The sequence below is a fragment of the Ahaetulla prasina genome, chromosome 2, assembly GCF_028640845.1.
Source record: "Ahaetulla prasina isolate Xishuangbanna chromosome 2, ASM2864084v1, whole genome shotgun sequence".
Taxonomy (NCBI): domain Eukaryota; kingdom Metazoa; phylum Chordata; class Lepidosauria; order Squamata; family Colubridae; genus Ahaetulla; species Ahaetulla prasina.
Genome location: NC_080540.1, coordinates 107,461,472 through 107,487,677, shown reverse-complemented (window position 1 = coordinate 107,487,677; position 26,206 = coordinate 107,461,472). Strand labels below are relative to the sequence as shown.

General features: G+C 38.0%; 1 protein-coding gene across 7 annotated transcripts in view; it reads right to left on the bottom strand.

The window, feature by feature from the left end:
* The window catches only part of PPARGC1B (PPARG coactivator 1 beta), a 159,895-nt gene that overhangs the window by 11,834 nt on the left and 121,855 nt on the right, over nucleotides 1-26,206 (bottom strand). For 4 of the 7 annotated variants that reach the window (XR_009153886.1, XM_058173386.1, XM_058173388.1 and 1 more), the window contains exons 3-8: nucleotides 15,551-15,766; nucleotides 11,429-11,545; nucleotides 3,648-4,830; nucleotides 2,760-2,796; nucleotides 1,288-1,352; nucleotides 69-837 (exon numbers count right to left, since the gene is read on the bottom strand). Coding sequence is in view for 6 of the 7 variants with exons in the window: in XM_058173386.1 (XP_058029369.1) it covers nucleotides 69-837; nucleotides 1,288-1,352; nucleotides 2,760-2,796; nucleotides 3,648-4,830; nucleotides 11,429-11,545; nucleotides 15,551-15,766 (2,387 nt within the window). In the remaining variant the exon portion in view is untranslated. The remainder of the gene's footprint in view (nucleotides 1-68; nucleotides 838-1,287; nucleotides 1,353-2,759; nucleotides 2,797-3,647; nucleotides 4,831-11,428; nucleotides 11,546-15,550; nucleotides 15,767-26,206) is intronic. The other 3 variants (XM_058173387.1, XM_058173389.1, XM_058173392.1) reach the window with 2 other exon arrangements.

The window sequence follows — 26,206 nt, the reverse complement described above, 5'->3', positions numbered from 1 at the left end:
CAATGCAATTGACTACGACCATCTCAGACCCTTCCCCCAAAACAACACTGACTGCAAATGAAACGTACCTGAAAACCTGCTGGTTGACTGGAGACCTACTTCTGCAGCATGAAGACTCTGAATCAGATCTGTTTCGGGAGCAGTAGTGCAAATTGGTCCTAGAAAGAGCACTACTGTGTAGACATCTGTTGGAACCCAATGGACTCATGTAGTATTCCTCCTCCTCTTCCTCCTCTTCCAATGGAGAACCAATCTCACTGCAGCTGTCTTCAAAGACAGTATCATATTCAGGAGTTTTGAAGAACAAGGCCTCCTCCCCATCATCCAGGGCACTGTCCAAAAGACCAAAGTGTTTGGTCAAACTGGCTCTGATTTCTTGGTCCCTCAGCTGTTTGCTTCCCTCCTTCACTGAGCTTTTATCAAAACTCTTGTTGCTTTCCTCCTGATAGGGAACGTCAGGCACTTGCCTCTTGTGTTGGCTTTCTATATGGCTCAGGGGCTCCCAAGATCTTAGCACCTTCCTCTGGAGCGAATACTCAGGTTTCAAGACTTGGCAATAATCATGATCACCAAAAGACCGCGAGAAAGGGCGTTTCAACACCCCATGTTGCTCAGAGTGAGCAGGGCGAATAGCAGACCGACTCAGGTGGGCATACAATTCTGTCCGCACTGGTTGCTTTTTCTGATGTTTTCTGGAAATTGGCCTATGACTGATCATTGGTTGTGGCTCAGAGCTGGTGATGACAGCAGTCTTCTGTGCTGGTCTCTGGTGAATGTCTGGCTTATATAGGTCCTCTTCCGAAGGCTTGTATGGAGGAGTAGTTGGTGGTGTGAGACCTTATCTCCCCCAAGGAAGCAAAAGGATAAAACTCTTTCAATATAGGACCATGAGAGTAAAAAGACATCACTATAATAGGAGTTAGGTCTGTTTTTTAAACCATTCCCACCCCTTCGTTGAGCCTTCAAATCGCACAGCCTTTAAATCTGGGGATTTGAATCTGAGCCTTCAAATCTGGGGATATGCACTTCTCTTTATATTCAGTCTTTTGCCTTTATAAGATGGCTACAGCAGTTCTAAAATACTTGTCACTCAAAAGATGCATTGCTCTGCAGTTGTCTTTTCAAGGAAGGGAAAAATCAAACAGGATTTAGGGGTGCCTAGATTCCTCTTCCTTCATGTTAACGATTAAATACAGGGATTACTATCTGATACTTCAGTTTTGGGTACAGTCTTTTCTCTAAATTTGCATCTAAATAATGAACACTTAATCTAAATTCTGCCCTTACCTGCAGTGCCACACAACTCTACAGTCAGAACTTGATCAAAGCTGCGCTTCCCGAGTGTTGATTCTCTACAAATGAGAAGAAGAGTAGAATGAAATGGTTATAGAAAATCCAGGGCATCCATTAAAAATGAGGAATTCACACAATGAAATAGAAAGGAGTTTTAAAAATAAAATGTCACATGGGGAGGACATCTCATGGCTGTCATTTAAATGGCAAGCTTTTTAATAAGCTTAGATAAATGGGCACCCATTTTGTAGTAGCTAATGAACTGGGGTCATCTCCAAATAACTATGTAGGGAAGTTGACAAGCTTGAAAAGGACTAACTCTTTTAACTTCCACTTAAACAACCAAAAGGTCTCAAATAATCAACATAAACTAATAAAACCCAATCTGAAAACTTATACATTGTCTGTTCAGATCCCCTTTACATTTTTATACATGGAAGCCCACACTTCTATTACAAGGATTCACAAGTAAACAAACTTTGAAAGTCAGGGGCACATTTGAAATTTTGTGAGCATGTGGCTGGTATAGTCACAAAATGGTTGCCAGGAGAGACTTATTTATTTACAAATGACAAAAAACTTCCATTTATCTGCAAGGAAACCAACCCAAAAGGCATTCCTGCAAATAAATATTTGCACCATAGCAGAGATCCTATTATTAACATACCACATTTTTTTTCAGCTAATGTAATCCTCATGAAGAACTAGAAGAAAGCAAGTTATACTGTACTTTCAGGTTCATTCTAGTTAACATCTAGTCTCCACAACAAAGCCTTTTGGCACATCAATGGACAAGTTTCTGAAAGCAGAAACAGTGAGATTTTCTGCATCACTATCAAGCGATCCTATATAATTTAAATTCTTCAATGTTTGGTCTTCATCCATCCAAACATCTCATTCTTCCTTAGCTTTGGTTATTGAAATATACAGAAATACAGTTTTGTATAAACATTAACATGTCACTGTCTGGTTAATGTCTATCTGTCCATGCATTTCCTCCCCTTAAAATCTCCCTAACATAGGAACTGTCTAGCAATGTTGGAACCTTATTATAATATGCAACCTGTGGTGAACATCCCAAGTTTGATGTGGCTTTAATCATAAAGAGTCAGTGATGCATATGTATATATCAGTAGTTCCAGTATCCTTAATGGGGCTTTATGCTCTAGATGAGCCGTTTTGAGTCTTTCTTGGGTGAGTTGCACATCCCTTTCTATAAAATCTTTAGCTGCACTATGAAGTTCTTACCCAGTAGTGGATTATTTTGACATTAAGCTCCTGCACCAGAAGTCCTCTTAGTATACAAGCAGCTTAATTTAAGGATAGTTATCAACCAGACAGTACTGAAGGCACAGCTTGGTTATCAGGATTGCAAAATTCTGAGACTGCCATTTGCCAGATTTTCTGGCTTCTGACACTTAGAGAGATCATCCTTTCACAAGATATATTTCGGGTATTGCACTTACGTTTGTGCCAAGGGCAATGACAGACACCGTGGTGCTTCTGAAACAAAGAACAGAGAAAAGCAGAATGATTCAATTGGCCATATCTCTGTCCATAAACTGGATTAGTAAAAGAGAAAGCAAATTATGGTCAAACAAGGTGAGCCATGGAAGATACATGGTTTATCTTCTATTTTGTAAACCTGAAACCAGACCAGGGTAGATGAATTGTATTGGAGATGAAGGAGAGGAGATTAATTCTTCTTTCATGCAGTTTTTCATATTGAAATGATCCACCACACCACACTGAATTTTATTGTCTGGTTTATTGCCACTCTATGATTAATAGAGAGGAGAGGAGCTTTGGGAAACTTCATATGGAAAAGAATAAATCATCTCTCTCAATGCTGAAATAGTAATCTGATTCAGTTTTCCCCGTGTCTGTCCCTAATTTAGCAACAGATATAGGAGGAATTATTTTCCTACCCTATATGACTGAGTCCTGAGTGGATGGATTATGACACAATTGGAACACAACAGTTCAGAAACTTCTTGTTCCTCCCTCAATGTGTGACTCACATCAAGCATACTGGGCTTCTATAATCTATTTCGTGTCAGACCTGGGTCAATTCAATTAAAACCAAACTTTTTCTTTGCCGCCACTTTTTCAATACACAATTTTATAGGAAATGATCTATGTATCTGGTTTGGGGAAAGAAATTTCTCTTCAGCAATATATAAGATATTCAGACAAACTAGGAAGATATGGGACCATATCACACCAGGCACAATCCTTGAAGAATGTTAGGACTGGTAATCTGCTTTCTATTATCATGATAAAGCATATTTTCTCTTCTAGAAATGTGGAAATGCTGGTACAGGAGAATTGCTGGGCTCTCCTTTCCTACATACCTGTTTGATGGCAGGGGGTGAAGCACTGACTCTCATTTGCTGCATAAGTGTCGCTTTCCCTAGAACTTTCTGGTGAAGGGGTCTGCAATTCCATTGGGAAACTCTGGAATCCCCCGTCCATCTCCTCAGCGCCACTCACTTCTACTTCCGCTGCTGGTGCTTCTGTATCAAAGTTTTGCAAAGATGAGCAGAGGGCAGGCTCTATTGAAGCAAATGCATTTGCTGTGATCGCTGAGGACACGGTAGGTTCTGAGGGAGGTTTATCAAGGAAAGACTGCCAAATGCTGATCTCAGGGTTGAGTCTTTTAGAGCGACGTACTGCATAAATAGAGGTGTCCGGCTTGCGGCTTGACTTCCCGTAGGATCCCTGACCCATGGGAGTCCCTTGTTTTGCACCATCCTCTTCTGCAGGTTCTTTTTCAGCCTCGGGCTCTACTTTGAGAATCTGTCTCAGCTCAGTTTTCATTTCGGGTATTATTTTGGTGGCGGGTTTATTATATCCATCCGTAGATTCCCTCCCGGTATTGTGAGGCAAAGTTCTTGAAGACTTGTGAAGCTGTGACCTGGCCAAGGAGGCATAGACAGGTTTTGCTAATCGATATGGCTTACTCACATCACATGGGAGTTCTCTGGCAAGCAGTTCTTTCAGGATGGAAAATTCAGAAAGCGGAGTTCGGGATTGTTTGCAGTGCATGGAGAAATGCCAAGGGCTGGATGGGCAATTGTCATTCCCACAGAGTGGAGGCTGCTGCAGGGGGGGATCTGGCTTTGCTCTTTTGGAGGGGCTGTGAAAAGGCTGGTGTTTCCCCTCACTGGGGTGCATGGGGGGTAGCTTTCTTGGAGGAAGGCAATAAGTATGCATGTAGTGGATAAGCTCCACTGCAGCGTGAAGTTCTTTGTCTCCAGTGCCTTTCTCGGAGGAAGAGAGAGGAGGGGCTACACTGTTACCGCAATTTGATGCATCTTTACTTAAATTGCTATCTTCTTCGTTTTGGATGTAATGTCTCTGGGGTACAGAGCAGGTGCTAATGTTGTCAGCATGACACTTGTCTAGTGGCCCACTGTTTTTTCTGTGTGGGCAGTGTCTAGTGGTGGTGGTCGTAGTAAGATGTTTATGAAGCTCAGTGCAGTTCCGAGTCTGAACCTGGGGAAAAGTTGATTTTCTGTCATGGACACCTTCCATCTTCAAAAGCAAAGAAAAAAGAAAGTTAAGCTACATCCAAAAGCCATTCAAAATTTATAATTTGTTCTTGATCATTCAAATCTTTACATATTTCACATCACTAAATGACTGTTTCAAGACTTAATTATACCATACTTAATTAAAATACTTAATTTAACTATACTTAATTGCTGACAAACTAGTAAGATAACATTGTATGGGTTTTTTTTTTCAACCATCCATATCAAATGCCACAGATTCATATTAGGTAATAAAACAATGGAAGAATCATTCTTAGTGCCATTTCTCTATGTCTTAAATGACAGAAGGTTCTGGCTTTAATTAACAAACAAGTAATTTAGCAGACAGAATCATTATGCTCCATTCTATTTCCAGAGAAATTGTGGAATCTGATTTTCTGGTGGCTGCTTATTATTTCTCTAAATTTGGCTTCTATTCCCACTGAGATGTCTATGTTTTATATAATATTGTGCAAATTATTGTACAAATGACATTGGTTTATGCTTGAAACAACAATAACCAATTCTCACCACCATGGTCAGGGAGGTCTTCATCACAAAAAGAGGAACATTGATTTCTGATCCATAAAACAAGTGTCAAAGAGGAACAGAATGAAATTGCAGCTTGCGCAAGCATTTAACACAACTAACAAGTGTAAACTTGTTACAGAGTTGTCCCTCTAGTTTCCTCTTTACTTTTGGTTGACTAAGTTGTTAGCTAGGATGATCAGGAACCTGTTTAATTTTCCACTTGGTGCAGAGTTTGTCTCCCAGTTCATTTCAGAGTGGCTAAAGCGCCCCCCCCCCACAACTTTGTTGTGTTTTCTACATACATTTGTTAACTGACTATCAAAAAGTTCATGTATTTCTTCTGCTTGGTTGTATGGCCTGTAGAATAGACCTATGGCAATGTCATTCTTTTTTTCCTTATATATTAACCCATATCCATTCTAGGAGGCTTTCATCCTTGGTTTTATGCATTTCTGTAGAGATGTAATGATCTCTCATAAATAATGCAACTCCACCTCCTCTTTTGTTAGGTCTGTTTCTTTTGAACAGTTTATATCCTTCCATCACCACATTCCAGTCTTGAATTTCATCCCACCAAGTTTCGTAATGGCAACTATATCCCTTGTGTACTAGTACTTCAATTTAACATAACATAACATAACATAACATAACATAACATAACATAACATAACATAACATAACATAACATAACATAACATAAACAGAGTTGGAAGGGACCTTGGAGGTCTTCTAGTCCAACCCCCTGCCCAGGCAGGAAACCCTATACCATTTCAGACAAATGGCTATCCAACATTTTCTTAAAAATTTCCAGTGTTGGAGCATACACAACTTCTGCAGGCAAGTTGTTCCACTGATTAATTGTTCTAACTGTCAGGAAATTTCTCCTTAGTTCTAAGTTGTTTCTCTCCTTGATTAGTTTCCACCCATTGCTTCTTGTTCTACCCTCAGGTGCTTTGGAGAATAGTTTGACTCCCTCTTCTTTGTGGCAACCCCTGAGATATTGGAACACTGCTATCATGTCTCCCCTAGTCCTTCTTTTCATTAAACTAGACATACCCAGTTCCTGCAACCGTTCTTCATGTTTTAGCCTCCAGTCCCCTAATCATCTTTGTTGCTCTTCTCTGCACTCTTTCTAGAGTCTCAACATCCTTTTTACATCGTGGCAACCAAAACTGAATGCAATATTCCAAGTGTGGCCTTACCAAGGCATTATAAAGTGGTATTAACACTTCACGTGATCTTGATTCTATCCCTCTGTTTATGCAGCCCAGAACTGTGTTGTTTTTTTTGGCAGCTGCTGCACACTGCTGGCTCATATCTAAATGGTTGTCCACTAGGACTCCAAGATCCCTCTCACAGTTATTACTATTGAGCAAGGTACCACATATACGGTACCTGTGCATTTTGGGTTTTTTTGCCTAAATGTAGAACCTGACTTTTTTCACTGTTGAATTTCATTTTGTTAGTTACCGCCCAATGTTCAAGTCTGTCAAGATCCTTCTGTATCTTGAGCCTATCTTCTGGAGTGTTGACTATTCCTGCCAGCTTGGTGTCATCTGCAAATTTGATGAGTTCCCCATCTATCCCCTTGTCCAAGTCATTGATGAAGATGTTGAAGAGTACTGGGCCTAAAACAGAGCCTTGGAGTACTCCACTGCATACTTCCCTCCATGTTTTTTTCCCGAAGGCCATCACTCTGCTAAACAAATAATTCCATCAACACTGTCAAACTATTTACTGAATCTGCACTACTATTAATCTTCTCATCGTTCCCATCACCAATCTCTTTCCACTTATGACTGTATGACTGTAACTTGTTGCTGGCAATCCTTATGATTTATATTGATATACTGACCATCAATTGTGTTGTAAATGTTGTACCTTGATGAACGTATCTTTTCTTTTATGTACACTGAGAGCATATGCACCAAGACAAATTCCTTGTGTGTCCAATCACACTTGGCCAATAAAATTCTATTCTATTCTATTCTATGTGGATGTAGTTCCATTGAGGACTACACACTGAGTGCAGTTGGTCAGCCAGTTATGAATCCATCTGGTGGTGGTGCTGTCTAACCCACATTTTTCTACTTTATCTAGTAGTAGGTTATGGTCTACTTTATCAAATGCTTTACTGAAGTCCAAGTAAATTATATCAACAGCATTCCTATTGTCCACTAATTTTGTCATTTTGTCATAAAATGCAATGAGATTAGTCTGGCATGATCTGTTTTTGACAAACCAATGTTGGCTTTTGGTTATTACTTTGTTTGCTTCTAAGTGTTCAATGATTCGTTGCTTGATTATCTTTTCCAGAATCTTCCCTGGTATTGAGGTCAGGCTGATAGGTCTGCAGTTTCCTGGATCTGTTTTTTTCCTTTTTTGAAGATGGGAACTACATCAGCTCTTTTCCAGTCCTCTGGCTTGAATTTCACTCTATATACCTATATTAGCTATATAACCTATATCAAACCTTCTGTATTTTTCGGAGTATAAGATGCACTTTTTTCCCCAAAAAAGAGGGTGAAAATCTGGGTGTGACTTATACTCCGAATGTAGCCTCGCCCAGCTTCTCAAATGGAGGTTTCAGAGGCTGAAAAAAGCATCAGAAAAGAAGCTTCAGAAAAGAAGCCCCCAAACAGAGCTTCAGAAAAAAAGTCTCCAAACAGAGCTTCAGAGGCTTTTTTTCTTAAGTTCTGTTTCAAAGGCTTTCAGAGGTAGAAAAAAAAGTAAAAAAAAAAAAAAGTAAGGTTGTGCTTGCACAGAGCTCACAACCAAGGAACCTGTTGCTAAAATTCACCTCTGGGAACAGCTGATTGGGGGTATTCAGGAGGCTGATCTACCTGCCAATCAGCTTTTTTCTTATTTTCCTTCCCAAAAACTAAGGTGCATCTTATACTCCGGTGAGGTTTTATACTCCGAAAAATATGGTATATAACCATCATATTAGAACCAACAAATGTAATTCATAGCTCCAGCGAGTTAATCATATAAGCTGTTTTTGCCTAAAGACACTATAAGTGCAGTGGAAAATTGTCTTGTTTCTTAACTGCACTTAATTCTGTAAGAGTTGTATTTTATTGTACATGTTGTTTTATTCAAAGACGCTTGTAACAACCATTGCTCTAATCAACTAAATGTGTTTGGCCTGGCTGGAATTTTCAAATGATTTCTACAGAAGCTTTGGCATTCTATTCTGTTTGAAGTCATTTATTAAGCACCAGATATATAGAGATTTGATTTCACATCCATAAATATGGGCTTAAAGGACTAATATAGAAAGAAGGACATAATAGAAGGCCCTCAAGAATTGCTTTTGCATCTATATATTGTTTCTTTTGTTACTGGGGATAACAGTCTTTCCCTCTTTGCACATTTGTGTGTTATAGTATTTTGAACTTGTTAGTTATATTTGAAAAGTATAGTTTTTATAAGCCTTTGTGCACAGTATGGGCTGGAATGTCATTCTGATCCCTAAGGTGGTTTTTTGTTTTTACACCCTGAATCAGAGAAGAGATTAGGTCATTATCCACCCTTCGCTGCAGGAATCTGTTATCTTTCATCACAGGCTTAGTTCCATAGCATTTTACATCGCAGGTTGGCTTCTTTTCATTCTCTTCTTTGGCTTTTGAGACTGGGCATAGAGTGACAAGCCACAGGAGTACTTTCCCTTTCACCGTTTTCATTGCATAAGTTCCAATCCTGCAATTTGTGTGGCATAAGTGGCTGCATAAAATGGAGGGGAGTGGAATCACAGTTTTAATGTGGGAAGGCTCTTGCTGAAGGGGAAAAGTTTCTTTACCTTCATTTCTAGAAAATTAAAGCAGTGAAAGTTATGTGCACAAATATACTGCCTGAAAGGTGGATCAGCGGGGCTGCGACAGCATTGCTAGGGGACTTTGGGCTTGTCTGGGACTATGGTTATAAAACAAAGGCAACGTGCCTAGCATCAACCTTTGCATTTAACAGCACACACACACATATACACACATGTGCACATATGCGTGTAAGTATCTCAAGTTGCCCAGACATGATGGCAATGGCAAGAAACAAATCATTTAGCTTTGATGCATAATTCAGTAGTTGTAGCTCAGCTACATATATACATACCAATTTCAGCAGCTACAAAGATATAAGATAGAGGTAGAATCACATTAACCCAGCAAGTAACCCTGTGCTGTGAGTGCTAATTTCCAGTTTGTGAAATTCCATATACTTGTGGTCCTTCTAGCCACTCTTTTGAGTTCATTTTAATTGAAACGATCAATAAAAATGAAAATGACTTAAAATAATATCAAGAAAAAGACAGAAATATATTTAATCTTAAAGAGAAATACACTTAAACATCCACATTCAATATTTTCTCTCATAAAAGGGGTATTTCGATAGATGAATGTAATCTATACAAAAAAGATCTTAATATAACTATGACATTGAGATTGGATTAGAGTGGGAGGATCCTTAATTATAGGATTCTTCCAAGCTCTTTTTCTATACTAATATGTCAGCCAATTTTCTATACTTTAACAAAACAATAAGAAAATAAAAAGAAACATTAGCTTTGTGGGTGAGAAAACAGATCATACTATTTCTTGAACTTGTGTTGTAAGTCTTTGAAAATATGGAGAAACCAGTATCAGGATTAATGTTTTAATGCTTTTCCAGATTTCCTCAAAGACCTTTGATCATCTATATACAATACAGGATAGATAGAAATTTACTTTGAACAAGCCTTTATCTTTGTTTCTTATCTATCTATCTACCTGCCTATATCAGGAAACAGAAAAACCTGAGAGATATAAGCTGTGGAGATACATTAAACTTATTCAGAAATCAAGAGTAGAGCCAGAAGATTCTCAAAAGAGCTAGTAGGAAAAACAAGAGGAAAAAGATTGTTTTAAAAAAACTTCTTTTAAAGGTTTCAAATGTATGGTATAGTATAGATTGTATAGATTCTTCAGTCTGTTTTCTGTCCATGTGACATATATAACAAACATGACATTAAGCACAGAAGGCTTAATATCTATCCCTGCCCCAGGCTTCATTACACTCTGTCTTCCCATGTTCCTTATCTTTCCCTATGCAATCCAAATTCATTTATTTAATACACTGCACAATTTCCTTCATTCAAGTGAAAAAAGCCTTTAAAAGCCTCTTGTGTGACTGTAAACAATTGGCTTTAACAACTGGCTAATTCTATACTTTGTATATTATGTTCATAATAAATGGCATATCCGTTATATGCAAAAGGGTCTAAGTTCTGTCTTTTTGGCATGGCTCATTCAAAGTCTGCCTTTCTAATGCCTTAATTTTCAGATGGATCAAACTGAGTTGTACTATCTTGCAGAACAACATTCCCAACACCACTGTTAAAGATTTTGACAGAAATAAGCAAATGGTTGCTGTCATGGCTTGTCTATGAGAAAAAACATAGGGGAAGGAGGACTATAAATATGGAGAGAACAACTACTCCATTTTCATAGGAGCTCTCAGTGGCAGAAATTATTTGGTCTATTTTCAGGTAAAGATGAAATAAAGCAGTGGAGGGTTTCAAATTTTTTTACTACTGGTTCTATGGGTATGGCTTGGTGGGCGTGGCATGGCTTGGCGAGTGTGGCTTGGTGGGTGTTGCAGGGGAAGGATACTGTAAAATCTCCATTCCCTCCCCAATCCAGGGAAAGGTTACTGCAAAATCCACATTTCCTCCCCATCAGCTGGGACTTGGGAGGCAGAGAATAGAAGGGGGCGGGGCCAGTCAGAGGTGGTATTTACCAGTTCTCCGAACTACTCAAAATTTCCGCTATTGGTTCTCTAGAACTGGTCAAAATTTCCGCTACCGGTTCTCCAGAACTGGTCAGAACCTGCTGAACCCACCTCTGAAATAAAGAAGAAAAACTGACCACATCACCTGGAAAGTGACTCTGAAGAATCACTGCCAATGAGCGCAACTCATGCTGAGCTAGTAATCTGAACATATGACAACAGTGTAATATTCCTGGCAAAAATTTCATCTCACATAAACATAGTCCACTGTTTTGTAAAGCTATAGCTGCCAAGAAGAACAATACCTTTGCACACGATCGCTGAGGTCTGGATTTAGTAGGTCCTTGACGCCATATATTCCCCTCTCTTTGAACCTCATAGCTTGGAGGCACATTGGATGGTGAAAGAAGCAACTTCTTTAGCTAGAAAAGGAAATGGTGAAAGAAAGAGTCGAAATTCCTACATATAACTGAACAGTGGATAACTTCTTTTTAAATTCCCTAAATTCCCACACTCAAACACAATCATAGGATAAGTGAGGTAAAGATCCAAAGTAAAAGCCACATTGTTAGTTAAATATTTTATTTTAACAGCCTATCTCCCACCCCCGAATTATTTCATAGAATAATGCCCCCCTTTCTTCATATATTAGGAAAAACATAAAAATTCTTTCATCAAAATATGAAAATGAAATATCAAAATCATACTCATGGCTGTCATGGAAAGGTATGAGGACAGAAGAGGCATGGTAGCTGAGTCGCTAGGTTTAAGAGACAGCTTTCATTAGCAAAGAGCATCTTATTTCTTCCATATAAAAAGAAAATTTTCAAAGATTTGGAATGGTTCCATGGATATTCCCCATTACAGAAAGTGTGAAGAGAATAAAGAAGTCCCCTTCCTCTGAACATGAGTAGAATTTCATCATTTTCTTTAACACCCCCCCAAAAGATAAGAATCATATGACTCAAGCTCATGGGGAAGATGCATCGCAGGAGGACTGATGAAGACCAGCAATAACTTGGCAAAGCCAAGCTTAAAAAAAATACTTACTTTATTGCTGCAGTTAGTCTGACTTGCCATCCCATGAAAATAATAATAGAAATAGTAACTCCAATACATTATGGAGGCTGACACCAGCTAAAGCAGGGGTCTCCAACCTTGGCCACTTTAAGTGGCCAAGGCTGGAGATCCCTGAGCTAAAGAACTGGTAACAGTGATTTCACATTTTTGTGAACCGTAATAATAATTTAAAAGCACAGCAAGCTTTCACTGATGGGTGGAAGAAAGGCAGGAATTATATATTATCTCAATAAGCCCTGAAAAAAATGTTAATAATATAAATATCCTACAATTTTTTGGAAATAGCTTAACTGCCAAAATTGAAAATTACTCCTTATAATGGGCTGGGGAACTGTGGCCATTTTATGACTTGCGAACGTCAACTCCCAGAATTCAGGAATTGAAGTTACAAGTCATAAAAGGGCCATAGTTCCCCACCTCTGCCTTACAAGGAAGGCAGATTCTCCTAGTACTTTTAAATTTTAAATTAGAAGTCATGATTTCAAAACACCCTGCAAGTCCTTTCCAAAAAAGCTTCCTAAAATTTTTGGAAATCCTTTCCAAAACGACGACATAGGATGGGTATGCTATGGGCCAGCCATAGTGGTTAGGGTAGAATTATATTTCAACATTGACCATGTCGTGGTACCTTAAAATACTAGCTAAGTTAAGCTAAATACAAGTATGTAGCATATTGTTTTCTTCAGCCTAGAGACAAACAAGTAGAAATTGGGGTTGGAAAATGAATATTTTCCATTGTGAAAATTTCACATTTCTGACTCCTTTTTTAAGTTTTAAGCAAAGAGAGAAAAAACACATTCAATAGCAGTTTGTGAAAAGATGCTGTTCCCACATTCAGAGAAACCAGGTTTAAAAAGGCTGTTGGTAGGTTTCCAGACTCATGGCTGGCGGTATTAAATTGGTTTCTGAAAATTTGCAATATTCTCCTTCCCCTTTATCCTAATTTGTGATTTATTTTCAGATAGTAATCTTAGTATTAATCAGGAAGTAGGCATAAACTCCTTCCAAAGAAATCAATTGGATGTAACATTCTAACAAGGGTTTCAATTAATTATTTCAACAGCTCATGAAGCAATCTGAAGAAACATTTTCTTTCTTAGTTTGAGGTGAGTTTAAGGATGTCTGTAAAACAGATATTATATTCCATTAAAAAAACACCCCAAATCTGAGTAAAATATTATTTTTAAATAACATAACAATTTCTTTCTGATTACATGCCCTGAATATCTCTTGTTTTTGTTTTTTTTTAAAGAAATTCACATTCCCCACTCTCTCATGGAAGGCGATATGGGAACCTTAACCAACCTTTGACTCTGGTGGGAATATGGCAGCAAATACAATTCTTTAAGGATTGTCCAGAAACTAAAAACTCTCCTTAACAATTAAACAAATAAAAAATATTCAATTAGTTCCCATAACCAAAATTTTAAAACTTTTTTTAGTACAATGTAATGCAATACTAATTTGATCCTCTAGTTGTAAACTTTCTACAATGACAAAACATTAAAAAGTTATTTCCTCAATTCTGCAATCATATATATAAAGATATATAAAGATTTTTGCAATATCTGTGTGTGTGTGTGTCTCTGTGTGTGTGTGTCTGTGTGTGTGTTATGTAAAGATATAAACAGGCAGTTTTGTGACATGGAAATGTGTACTTCTTACCACTAGATGCCACTATTACACTTCTAGAAATCATGAAATTCATTAATGGTAGATAACAGGGAAGTGGGATGGATGGATGAGAGGCTAGAATCTACACAGCTATGTTCTTGGTATCCTGTGCAAGGTTCTGCTTGAAATGAAGAATGCTCCTGTCCTATAAAAGCATATTTTGGGAAAGGACATTATGGAGCATTGAAGTTTCAGAGTTCCATAATGATCTTTCCTTGTTAAGTGAAACCTGGATTACAAAGCAGCCATATTTTCTATTATCAGCGAGGCTGTCATCCATAATATTCTTTTCTTTGGTCTCACCTGCTGGTTGGCTAATAATACCATGTACTGAAGAATAGAATCCACAGAAAATCAACTTCAGATTATTCTGCTAACTCAAGGGAGGACTAGAGTGCGTGCCTCAATTAAGAACTCAAAATTTCCCACACATGTCAATTTTCCTTGGGAAAACAAGTTCCTTTACAAGAAGCAAGTTTCAAGGTCCTTGGAAATTATATAGGCACTATGTAAGCTAAAGAGTTAAACTCAATTTCTGATGACTACATGGACATAACCATGCAACAGCAGTATAATATCTTGTATTTCCCAGTGATATCTGATGGTCTCTTATCCAAGTACTAATTAGTTCAGTTTTTATCTCACTTGGTTTCCAAGACCAGCTAAGATTGGCCAGAGGCAATTATCAGCAGAAACTATGAAATCTCAGAACAATTTATTAAATTACTGTACTAGAACTGGTTGTTTTATAGAAAATGCTGCATAGCAGCTTGCCCTATATCATGACTACTCACACAAAGAAAATGTCACAATTTACAAAATCATGTACATCTCCTTAACAGACATGAAAGTGTAACGTAAGAAAAAACGTAAGAGATGAGACAAAATGCTGAACAGTGGGCATCCCTAGAGTAGATAGTATTTGAAATGAATATAGGTGGCCCTTGTCTTACAATCACAATTGGGACCGGATTTCCCGGTTGTAAGTTAAGGTATCCATGTGACAAGACACAATTTTACACCATTGTCTCGGGTGGTCATTAAGCAAATCACTGTGGTCATTAAGTGAATCAACAGGCATTAAGCGAATGCCACGGCCGTAAGTGCAACCTCATTTTTCTGAAAGGGCTTGCGGGAAACCAGCAAAAAAAATGCCAGAAAACCAGCAGAAAACATTGCAGTCATGTGATCAGGGGACAATGCAACCGGTTGTAAGGGCAAGCCAGTTGTCAAGCAGCCAAAAATGGGGGTCATGTGATATTAAGAGTGGAGTGCGTCGCACATTTATGAAGGCCAGAAGTGCTTTGTGGGGTATAAAGCACTCATTCTGTGCCAATGGTAATTTCAAATGGTTAAACAACCAGTCATTAAATGGAGGACCAGATGTACTGTGGTGTGCTTATGCGCTTTCATGCACTAGCCCGCTTTATGCCCTTCCTTTTTCTATCCCAATCATATTCTTCCCGATGAAGAGTACTATGGAGCAGATCAAATGAGAGCAACAATGTGGCACATGTATACGTATATACAATAATAGATAAAACGCTTTTGTACTGTTATAACTGTAAGCCTATAATGAAAAAATTCAGACCTTTGCTTCCTATCATACCCATGCAGCCGGATTATCAGAGGCGCATCCAAATCCACCTTAAACAGTAGGAAGTGGTTCTTACTAGAGACAGCTCATCAACCTCTTGGGCCACAGGAGGGCCCCTCGTGACTGGTGCAGCAGGATTGGGAGAGGGGATGGGTGAGGTGTAGCCGCTGTTGGGCATGTCCCCCTCGTCCATATTTTTGAAGGCAGCCAGACCCATGTCTTCTTCCTGAATGTCATCCAGTGTCTCAGTGAGAGCTGCCAGCAAAGCTTCATTCTCACTGTCGATAATCTGCTGGGAGGAGTCAGAAGGACATGGGAGAAAAAGAGAAATTAAGAAGAGATGTTTCCCAAACACAGGGTTTCTGACAAGATACAAACTCACTTGTAATCATATTCTAGTTATTTACACAGCAGAGTAGCCAGATGACTTTATATTATTTTAAAAGCAGGCAGAGAAACTAGTAACACCATGGCATATTTATACTCAATACATGCCTAACATTAAACATACAGTAAACAGAACATTTGATCATACGGCTCTAAAGTTTTCCTTGGCCCTTTGTCCAATAAACAAACAAATAAATAAATAAAATGATTCAAATGCTGATGAACATTGCATATCAACAACCATTACTGTAATTGAGGAGATTTCAATTCACAGAGTTGCATAGTCATTCTTTTAGCCTTCCTTGCCCCAATCACAATTCCTGATAGTTAATAAATGCCAAATACTGGGGATAGAGCCAAGAAGAATATATACATCTTTAATATACAGTGATTGATCAGACACTGTATTTACAATCCTACTGACACTAGCGCAAAATATAACAATAGGACAAGGCAAATCATAGATTTAATGTAATAACACCTGTAAAAACAGGATTCCTAATATTGTCAGGATTTGACAGTCAACCATAACTCAGTTTGAATTCAAAGAGGAGCTGTGTTGAAGTTTCTTATTCCAGATAGTTACCACAATTGTTACTGAGTTACTGAGGTAACAAAGGACTCAGAACATAAAATATATGACATATAGGCAACAAGTCTGATCTATTCCAGTTTATTAAACCCAGACAAGATCCCAAATTCAGGCATTAATGAGAGAACATTGGGAGTAAAAATTTCTGGTCTATCTATCATCATTTTTGAAAATATTAAAAAACATATGCTGCCTAAGCAATTTAATGAGCATTAATTCTATTGAACACAATGGACATTTTTCTAATTAAAATTTCTTAGGATTAGATTAATATCTCTTTGATATCAGATAAAATATTACCCCTCAATTAATTGATGGCATCTCAATCTGCTACTCTTTCTTCTCATTTATATTAAAAAACTACAAATTGCAGGAGTAGAGTAGAGTAGAGTAGGAACAGAACAGAACAGAACAGAACAGAACAGAACAGAACAGAACAGAAGTCTTGAAGGGACATTGGAGGTCTTCCAGTCTAGCCTTGGTAGCTAGATAGTACTGAAATGTAATATTTTTCACTTCTGGGAAAATCTACCACATAGCAATAAAATTGGAAGCTACTAAAGTACTCTTTTTAAATCAATGCACAAAATCCCGTCAAAGTCAGGCACTTTTAACTCCAACTTTCAATGGGAAAATTAGGCAAGTGTTCAAATTGCATGCAGCACTATGCAGCAGCTTCCACGTACTATCTCTGACAGAAGTTACTTAGAATCCATGCAGGTCAAGAAAAGGACTGGTAAACCTGAATTTCCAGTCAAGATGATCTCAGCATACTAGGGTTGCCATATCTGGGCTGTGAAAATCTGAACAATCCATGGAAGATAATACAGAATTAGAATTTTCTCCGCATCTTTGTTGCTGCATAGTGGCTATCCAAATAGCTGTATAAGATATATCTGATTAGAAACTTGTAGATCTTACAAAAAATGAATTTATCCAAAGCAATTAAAAATTCTGGAGCTGTTTAATTATATTGTGGAATGTTATTGAACAGGAAGTTAATAAGCAATACTGTATCTAACCCTATACACCTTTTGACATGATTCCCTTGTCACGTTGCAATACCTAGCTAGCATTCCATTGCTTAATGAAATGGTTCTAAACCTGCGGTCTGTGGCTCCCTGGAGGGATCCATAAAGCTTTGAAGAAATGTTATGATTTGAAGTATTAAGTATTGGGAGTCCGTAGCCATGGTCTGTGGCCACAAAGGGTATGTAAAGAGAGTCCATGGTGAAGAAGAAGTGGAAAACCAGTGTCTTAACATATTTGCATGAGTCTATGCTGCAATGAGGTACAGCCATCAAAGTGCTTCGTTATTTAAGGATACTTAAAGAAAACATCTAATTCAAGTACAATACACCCTACCCATGCATGTGATTCCTATTCCTGTTCCTATACTACCTTTAAAGCTATAGCTGTGCTCACATGACGCCCTGAGATATAAAGTAGCCAATTACATTTTAGCTTAGCCTGGGGTAAAGACTCCAGACTGTTTGATGTTTAAAATTCAGTGTGTTGTACAACATGAAAATGGGTTAACAGAGTCAACTGTGATTAAATTCACTATGTGTGAGTCATGCTTAGATAGTAAGTTTAAAAACACAACAAATAACAGTATTATACCAAATATAAGCAAATACTCAAATCAGATCCAGATCAGGGATCCCACCACAAGAAATGCAGTTGCTTTAGCCAATTTCTATACCCTATTCAGATTTTCAGCCTCTGCTGTTATCTCAATCATTATCAAATCAAACAAGCTAATTAATAATTTTGGGCAATATAAATTGCAGAGCCCTTTTTCCTGCATTCTCAGATTGAACTTCAGAAGAGGAAAGAATGAACAATTCTACAATTACACTAACCTTTGTTCTGGTCCTGATTTGGACATAACTGATAATCACATGTTCAAGTTATATGTAGTTGACCCTCAGCCTAGCAGGCTAGTAATGGAAAGAATGCTCTAGAGACATAACACATTAAGTGTTGAAACCTGAATGCTGGAAGCACTGATATCACACACACTGACACATACACACACACGGGAAAAGCTTAGCTGTTTAAAACATTAGATATCCTAGTCTAATCCAGTTAAAGCTAATTCAAATACGTGGCACAGTCTTGCCCACTGATGTTATTAATTCAAAATTTATATGCAAGGTAGTTGCATTTACTGTATAACCTTCTTGCTGGTAAGTACATTTATTTATTATACGCTGATATAGGATTGTTTTCAACAAACTATGCACTGCACACGTAGCATACTTTTTACAATTTCACTATAGATATTGTATAATCACTTGTGGGTCTTTCTCAAGCCCGAACATATGAACTGATTTTCAAATATTTAAATCTGGAACGAACTCCCCCCAGGACTCCGTCAACTTCCGGACCTCCGAACCTTCCGTCGCGAGCTCAAGACACATTTATTCATCTGTGCAGGACTGGCTTAGATTTTAAATTTATAGGGGTTTTAAATTGGTTTTAATATTTATATTTCTATTTTTAATAATTGGGCATTAGAATAAGTTTTTTAATGATTATTTTAATTTGTATATAAATGTTTTATATGCCTGTGAACCGCCCTGAGTCCTTCGGGAGATAGAGCGGTATACAAATATGAATAATAAATAAATAAATAAATAAATATGTAGTTTGTATTTAAAGAAGTAAAAAGTCTTCAGTGACTCTAGGCATATCTTTGAGCTATCTGCAGCCATTATTCTCCATAATGGCCATAATAGTGAAGTCATTAAACTCTCAACACTCTCTGCAAATCATGTTGCACATTACAGTACCAAGAAGCAAAGCACCAAGAATGCAGTATTCTCTGAGCCGATATTTTCCTTCTAATATTGGCAAAATACCTCTTTAGACAGGACATCAACAGGATATTTTTCATGGTATTCTATGCACTCATTCTGTATGAAACACAAAGGTTTGCTCTGTTTATATTTTCCTGGGTGGAAAATACACATCCTGCAATGATGATCTGTCAGTCATTCTGGGGTTTTTAGAACAACAGCAGAAAGCTGCAAAACGAAGGCACTACGTCTCTTTTAAAGTTCTTAATGAATGAGCAGTTATAGTACAACTAGTCTAGCAGGTTCTGAAATCTAAGGTGATATTTATATTAAAAGAAGGAACAGAAAAGAACTAAAGACATGTTTATATGTATACACTAATATATTTCATCTTTTGAACTAGGACAAAATGTTTATGCAAGCAAATCAAATGATGTTTTTTTTCCTACCACCTTCTTTACGCTACCAGTATATAATAAAAAGCAGTATATACATTAAATAACTCTTTTACAGTATGCAACACAACTTGCCCAAACATAAGCACTTCCCCCACATTCTTTAATTTAATATGCCCCTTCTCAGTTATTTCTAGGAGGCTCTATCCAAGGAAGCGAAAATACCCGTATCACCATAAAAATTGTTACAGGAATCAGCGTAGAAATAGATTCTTTTATTGTAGTGTTGGAAGAAATGTTCATCTGGGTTCAGTTCCAAGTGGGGAGAAAGACACTGAAAATATAGAGACTGCTTGAAAAGATGGTTTAATGGTGGACAGGACCACATGGTTTTGAGGTCCTGGGCAAAAAAAAGGCACATGGGCGCGTGAGAGAGAGAGAGAGATTTATAACCTCTGTTGGGCTTTGAATTTGAGCTTGTATTCTGATTGGTTGTCAGATGCCCTTGGGGCCATGCAGGGGTAACTTTGTAGAATGTCTTTTGAGTTTCAGGTTTGGTTGAGCCTTGCTGGGTGATGCAATCTCCCCAGGTACCATGTGGTGAGTTCTGTTGCTAGATGGGTAGAGGGCTAATCCTATCTTTGTTGGATCTTGGGTGAGGGCATTTGCTTATGAATAGACCTAGCTATCTCTTTATCTCTTAAGTGCTGACATCTACTGTGGGCCATTGAGAGTATGGGGGCTATTAAGAGTGAGTCTGCTTCCTGCCTAAAAAACATGTTTCTCCATTTCTAATGCAGGGAGGTATAATATTCTGCCTTTTTAATATTCCCTAGAATATTTCATTCTTCTAGGAGAGGGGTGGGTACTAACTTCCTACAGTAGGAACTAAATAGCGATATTATTAGCTTTACACACATCCTGCTAGGTCCTTTTGCAACATCCTGCTACGCTAGGCTCTTATTAAGTCAAATCAAGGAGGGATTGAGTGGGATACTGAACAAAGCAAGATAAACTAAGATTGTATGTTGGTAAGAGTGATTAACCCCCCTTTCCTGTTAGCATAAATTATGATTTATATTGATATATTGATCATCAATTGTGTTGTAAATGTTGTACCTTGATGAAGATATCTTTTCTTTTATGTACACTGAGAGCATATGCACCAAGACAAATTCCTTGTGTGTCCAATCACACTTGGCCAATAAAAATTCTATTCTATTCTATTCTATTCTATTCTATTCTATTCTATTCTATTCTAAAGCAGGAAAACCTACCTGGAAGATTCTGGTGGGGTTAGACAAAGCTTCTGCCCAAGCTCTATGACTTGACATGTTCTGGTAATTGGCAAGGTCTGGGTACTTGAAACTGTAGCATGCACTTTGAATATTAATGAGTGAATCATCTTTTCATGAACAGCACCCATGCATTTGCACTATTGTGTTAATATGCCAATTTAAGATTCTTTTTCTCTGTTCTTATCCAGACCGACTTTGTTGCACTTATCCAGAGCAAGACTGCTGTTCTTACCATTTGTATCTATGTTGTGGGACTGTGGCTTGTTCATTCATTCACTTCCACAACTTTCAGCCATTTCAGGAAATTAAAACTGCATCCCTTGTTTGCACATACAGTTAAGCTTCTGCAGCAGATCAGTTAGAGGTTGCTTGGATAAGCTTCATTGCAGCTGGTCAGGCCTCCTACTGTAATTACACTCAGCAGTAACCAGAGGGGCTCCAATTACCACATTTCTATGCTGTTTTTATTTAATGCATTTTAGAATTGCTATTCCCTGAAAAGGGCTGATTAAAACTCTCTCTTGAACCTCCATAAAAAAAATTCCAAAAGAAACTCTTAGATGCTATAGTAGAAACTAGCAATGGCTCTTACTACAGCAAAAGTACCTCCTCCTCACTCCTCCCCTCCCAAAAAAGACCTGAGCTGACGGGTGTCAGTAACTTTCTTGTTGCTATTTGTAAAAATTGATGATGTACCTGGAAAAGAAAGCAACGGGCTTTCCGGGTTGTTATTGAGCAAAAATTACTGATCTGTAGTTCATGTACCAGTAATGTGGAGTCTGATTAACCCTTTGCAGGTGAAAAATATGGTGAAGTAGCAAAGGGGAATCAGGGAATTCTGATTTTATTTTATTCTCTGGCTTAGCTTTCACATGGAGAAATAGGCATAACTTCTATCATGGCCAGTATGGCACCAAGGAAAAGCTGGCAAGGGGATAAAGCCACACATTTGCTTGCATGGAGCTAACAAATGCCTAATAGAAGCCTGGCTCAAAGAAAGCAGTTTGGCAACATTTATTTATACTGTTTCCATAGGACACTTAACTTTGCCAGCCCCAAATCCAGTCAGTAGATCATAAAATTATACCAACTGATAACCCTATTTGGGGAACATAAAAACCCATCAATTTCCACCAGAAAATTGCCCAGTGTTCCAAAGTTTTTGCATCAGGAGAGTATTGGCAAGGCTTCATTCCATCACTAAACTTCTTCCCCAATGGCCTGCCAAAAAATCATAGACATGGCATGGTTTGGCCACTGCAGTCACTCAGTGTAGCAGAAAATATGTTCCCTACTCCCAGGTCTTTGAATTATGTTCGGTAATGGAGAGATTTCTTTTCAGTTCCAACACTTTGCCTTGGGGGAGTAGATAGCCATATAAATTTGTTTAATAAATAAATGGTTGCTTTGATTGTGTTGTTGCTGCCATGGGGGTGAGGGTTTTAATGCCGTAAGTCACCTGTGTGTGAGTTGGGAAACCATATAAACTTGTGTACAAAATATTCACAATGTAAAACCTCTTTATTATGTCAAATGACACATTTTGATGTTGTCACAACACATTAAACTGTACAGGGGTTAGCCACAGGAAAGGTAGGAGGAGCAAATGAAAAGTAATGCCTCCAATGTTATAGGTCACCAATAGATGGCAATAATGACATGTTAGAAGTTGTGACGCGTTCTTTAGCATCTGCTGTTTTCACTCGGTGGGAGGTTGCTGTGAGAAAAGGTTATCTTGCTATTTATTCATGAAATGGAATCTTGTATTAAATACTCAGTATACCTTCATCACGATTGACAAATTGAATTTGTCTGCTGAAAGAGCCCCTCCAATTCAAATTCATCAGCAAGTGCAGATAGTTTATATTGATGACTGTGCTGACATGAGTACTGATAATTTGCCCTGGCCTTCAGGAAAGGGTGAAAAGGATTTCCCCCAATTCACATTTATTATGTGCTGTCTGGATTGCCATCTTATAATTATCTTGTATGGAAGGTATATTCTTTACTAAATTCTTAATAGCTTGTTTTGTGTGTGTGTGTTTAATTTTGTGATCTGCTCAGAGTCAATTGGAACGGTGTGGCATCAAAAATTGAATCAAATAAATGCAGAAATTGCATCATTGGGTCAAAGAATATTGGTGAACTAGAAAGAGCTGATGCACAAAGTGGGCAACTTGTGCCAGCAACCAAGTTTCAAATGAGAAAGTTTGATTAACTAATTAAGGACAATTGGCAGATCATTCAAAGGGAAATGGCTGCCAAGCTTGACATTTCACAGGAATGTGTGGGGTCCAATTATTGAAGTTCTTCAAAATCAGACAGTTTGAGCAAGGGAGGTTCCTCAAAGGCTGATGGTTGAGAAAGCTTTAAGAGTTGAAATTTGCCAGCGGTTGTCATACTACAAGAATAGAGTGAGGAATTTCTTCACTGCTTGATATCTGACAAAACATGGGGCTCATTATTATGACCCAGAAATTAATCATCAATCTATACTTTATATATTATGAGAAAATTTCACCTATGGAAAAAAAAAAGCCTTCAAAAGTCAAGATCTGGCAAATGGGGCTATTCACATGGAATTCCTTGAACCTACCACCACTATTAACTCATAGTGCTGCATTGCAACATTCAAGCTTTGAAACAGAATTTGGAAGTGTACACCTACACACAAATTTGCTGCAACATTACAATACTAGGCTTTACACCTCACCAGCCAAGAGGCAATTGTGAAGTTGCATCTTATCATCTTATACCATCTGGCATAAAGTCCAAGATGGTGTCATACAACTTCTATCTTTTCCAAAAATCTAAGAAACACTTTTGTGGGCATGTGGTGATTCAGAGAGGTTGAGGGATCTATCAGGATGTGGTGGAAGAGAAAACATGTTGAGTTCTTTCATGATGGCTTTACCAAGCTTGCTTATCAGTGGCAGCAATGTATAGTAAACAGTGATGATTATGTGAAGAAATTAATGTAAGGTAACAAAATAGCTCATTTCAGGGATTATTTCCATTTCATATATTACTATTTAAACTAAACTTATGTTATGGTGGTTAGAAGCATTACTTTTCATTTGACTCTATTGCAATCACTTACAACATGCCCTGATTATAATTGTAGTGTGAATACAATGTATCCAAATGTGAAATATTGCACCACTTTGTGAAAACCAAAAAAAGAAGGGGGAGCTATAGGTTGTGCAAAAAAACAGAAAACAAATAAAAACCTCATAAACCTCATAAACTTAGGTATGTACCCTGTTTCCCCCAAAATAAAACATCCACTGATAATAAGGCCAATTGGGCTTTTGAGCACATGACAATAATGGCTTAGGACTGGGTTACTTACGGGACCGCCTACTGCCACCGTTTGCCTCCCATCGACTCGTGCGCTCTCACAGAGAGGGACTCCTCAGGGTACTGTCAGCCAAGTAATGTCGGCTGGCGGCTCCCAGGGGAAGGGCCTTCTCTGTGGGGGCTCCCACCCTCTGGAACGAACTTCCCCCAGGACTTCGTCAACTTCCTGACCTTCGAACCTTCCGCCGCGAGCTGAAGTCGTTTTTATTTATTCACGTAGGAGTGGCATAGAATTTTTAGAAGTTTTTATTATTCGGTTTTAAATTTTAAAGTGGGTTTTACTGTTTTAAATGCATTTTAAATTTGAGGCCATATTTAATAAGTTTTTTAATTATTGTTTTTATTCTGTATTTATTCATTGTGGTTTTATTTGGCTGTGAACCGCCCTGAGTCCTTCGGGAGAAGGGCGGTATAAAAATTTAATAAATAAATAAATAAATAAATAAATAAATAAATAAATAAATAAATAAATAAATAAATAAATAATAATGCCAAGCGTTTATTTCAGGGTTCAAAAAAATATAAGACAGGGTCTTATTTTCAGGGAAACATGGTAATATGGTTTTAATCTTCACTGGCTCATTGTTCCATCCACCCAGCACCACATCTTAACTCATTATTTGTATAATGGCACAACATATATTTAGAAAATACTGTGGAAGCAACACACAGAGAGCCTCATCTATAAATAGCCACGTGCACAGAGATATAAAGGTGATGCTGAACCTGGGGAATCAAATAAAGCAGCCTTCTGCAGGATGGAAATTAACATTCTCGAGTCATACAACTTATGCTCCCCTTGCACCAGTCTTCTCTGCAGCCTTCTCTTTTAGTGCTCCCACCTACAGAAGAATAATCCATCAGTTAAAAAAAAAAAAGCTGGATGCACCAGGCACCGACCTGTAGTTTCCCTTCGATAATAGATCACAAGAGGATTGGCTCAGTAGCCTTCTCCTACCCTTCCACCTCCTCATTTACTGCACTTGCTCCATTTAGAAACCAAGTGCAAATTAATGGAGCACTAATCATGTGCAGAAAATATATTAATAGCCTGGATCCCCTCCCCATCCACAGCCACTTTTCCTCATTTTCCTCAAACTGATCTAGGAAGGGGGGGGAAAAACCCAGCCTGCACAATAAGGAATTAATAGGCTTATGAAGCCATTAAATAGAGTATCCCAGGTGCTTTTGTTAAAAGAGATGCATAACTAAGCTAGGAGTGAGCTATATATAGATCAGGGAAATTCTTTTCTTTAAATTTGGTTGAGTGAAATTTTTTTTTGCAAGAATTCCTAAAACAGCTGGGTTTATACAGTGATATATATATATAAGCATGTAATTACATATAGAGTGTGATAAAATTATAACACACTGTACGTTCTCTTTCAAAACCATTACATTGAGAGGAATTAAACCAAAATTCCACCCAATCAGCTGAAGTCACACAGAACAACTGCAATCAAGTTTGAAATATCCAGACACAGAAATATTTTAACTTGGTACTCAAAAGTAGACATGGTTAGCACAAGTCAGATTTGCCCTTAGAGCCATGATCTGAAGTCCAATCTCTATCAAGGAAGTCTGTCCTCTATTTCTCTAACTAAAGGCATCACCTGATGCTCTTAACAAAGAAGGAAGTTGATATAGCAAGCACTTAATGGGTTTTGAAATAAAGGAGCACAGACCAAAATGCAAAATTCATGGGTCAATACTGGATCCAAAATTATATCTTAGAATGTGTACTTTCTTTACAAAGGACATGAAGCTCTGTTCAGAAAAAAAGATCTACACCAAGACCCTTTCGAATTACTTACTCCCCCCCCCCATTTTATATTCCCTTCCAGTTTTCTACACATCTCCCATGCCCTTGATAGAAATATGCATCTCCACTCTATG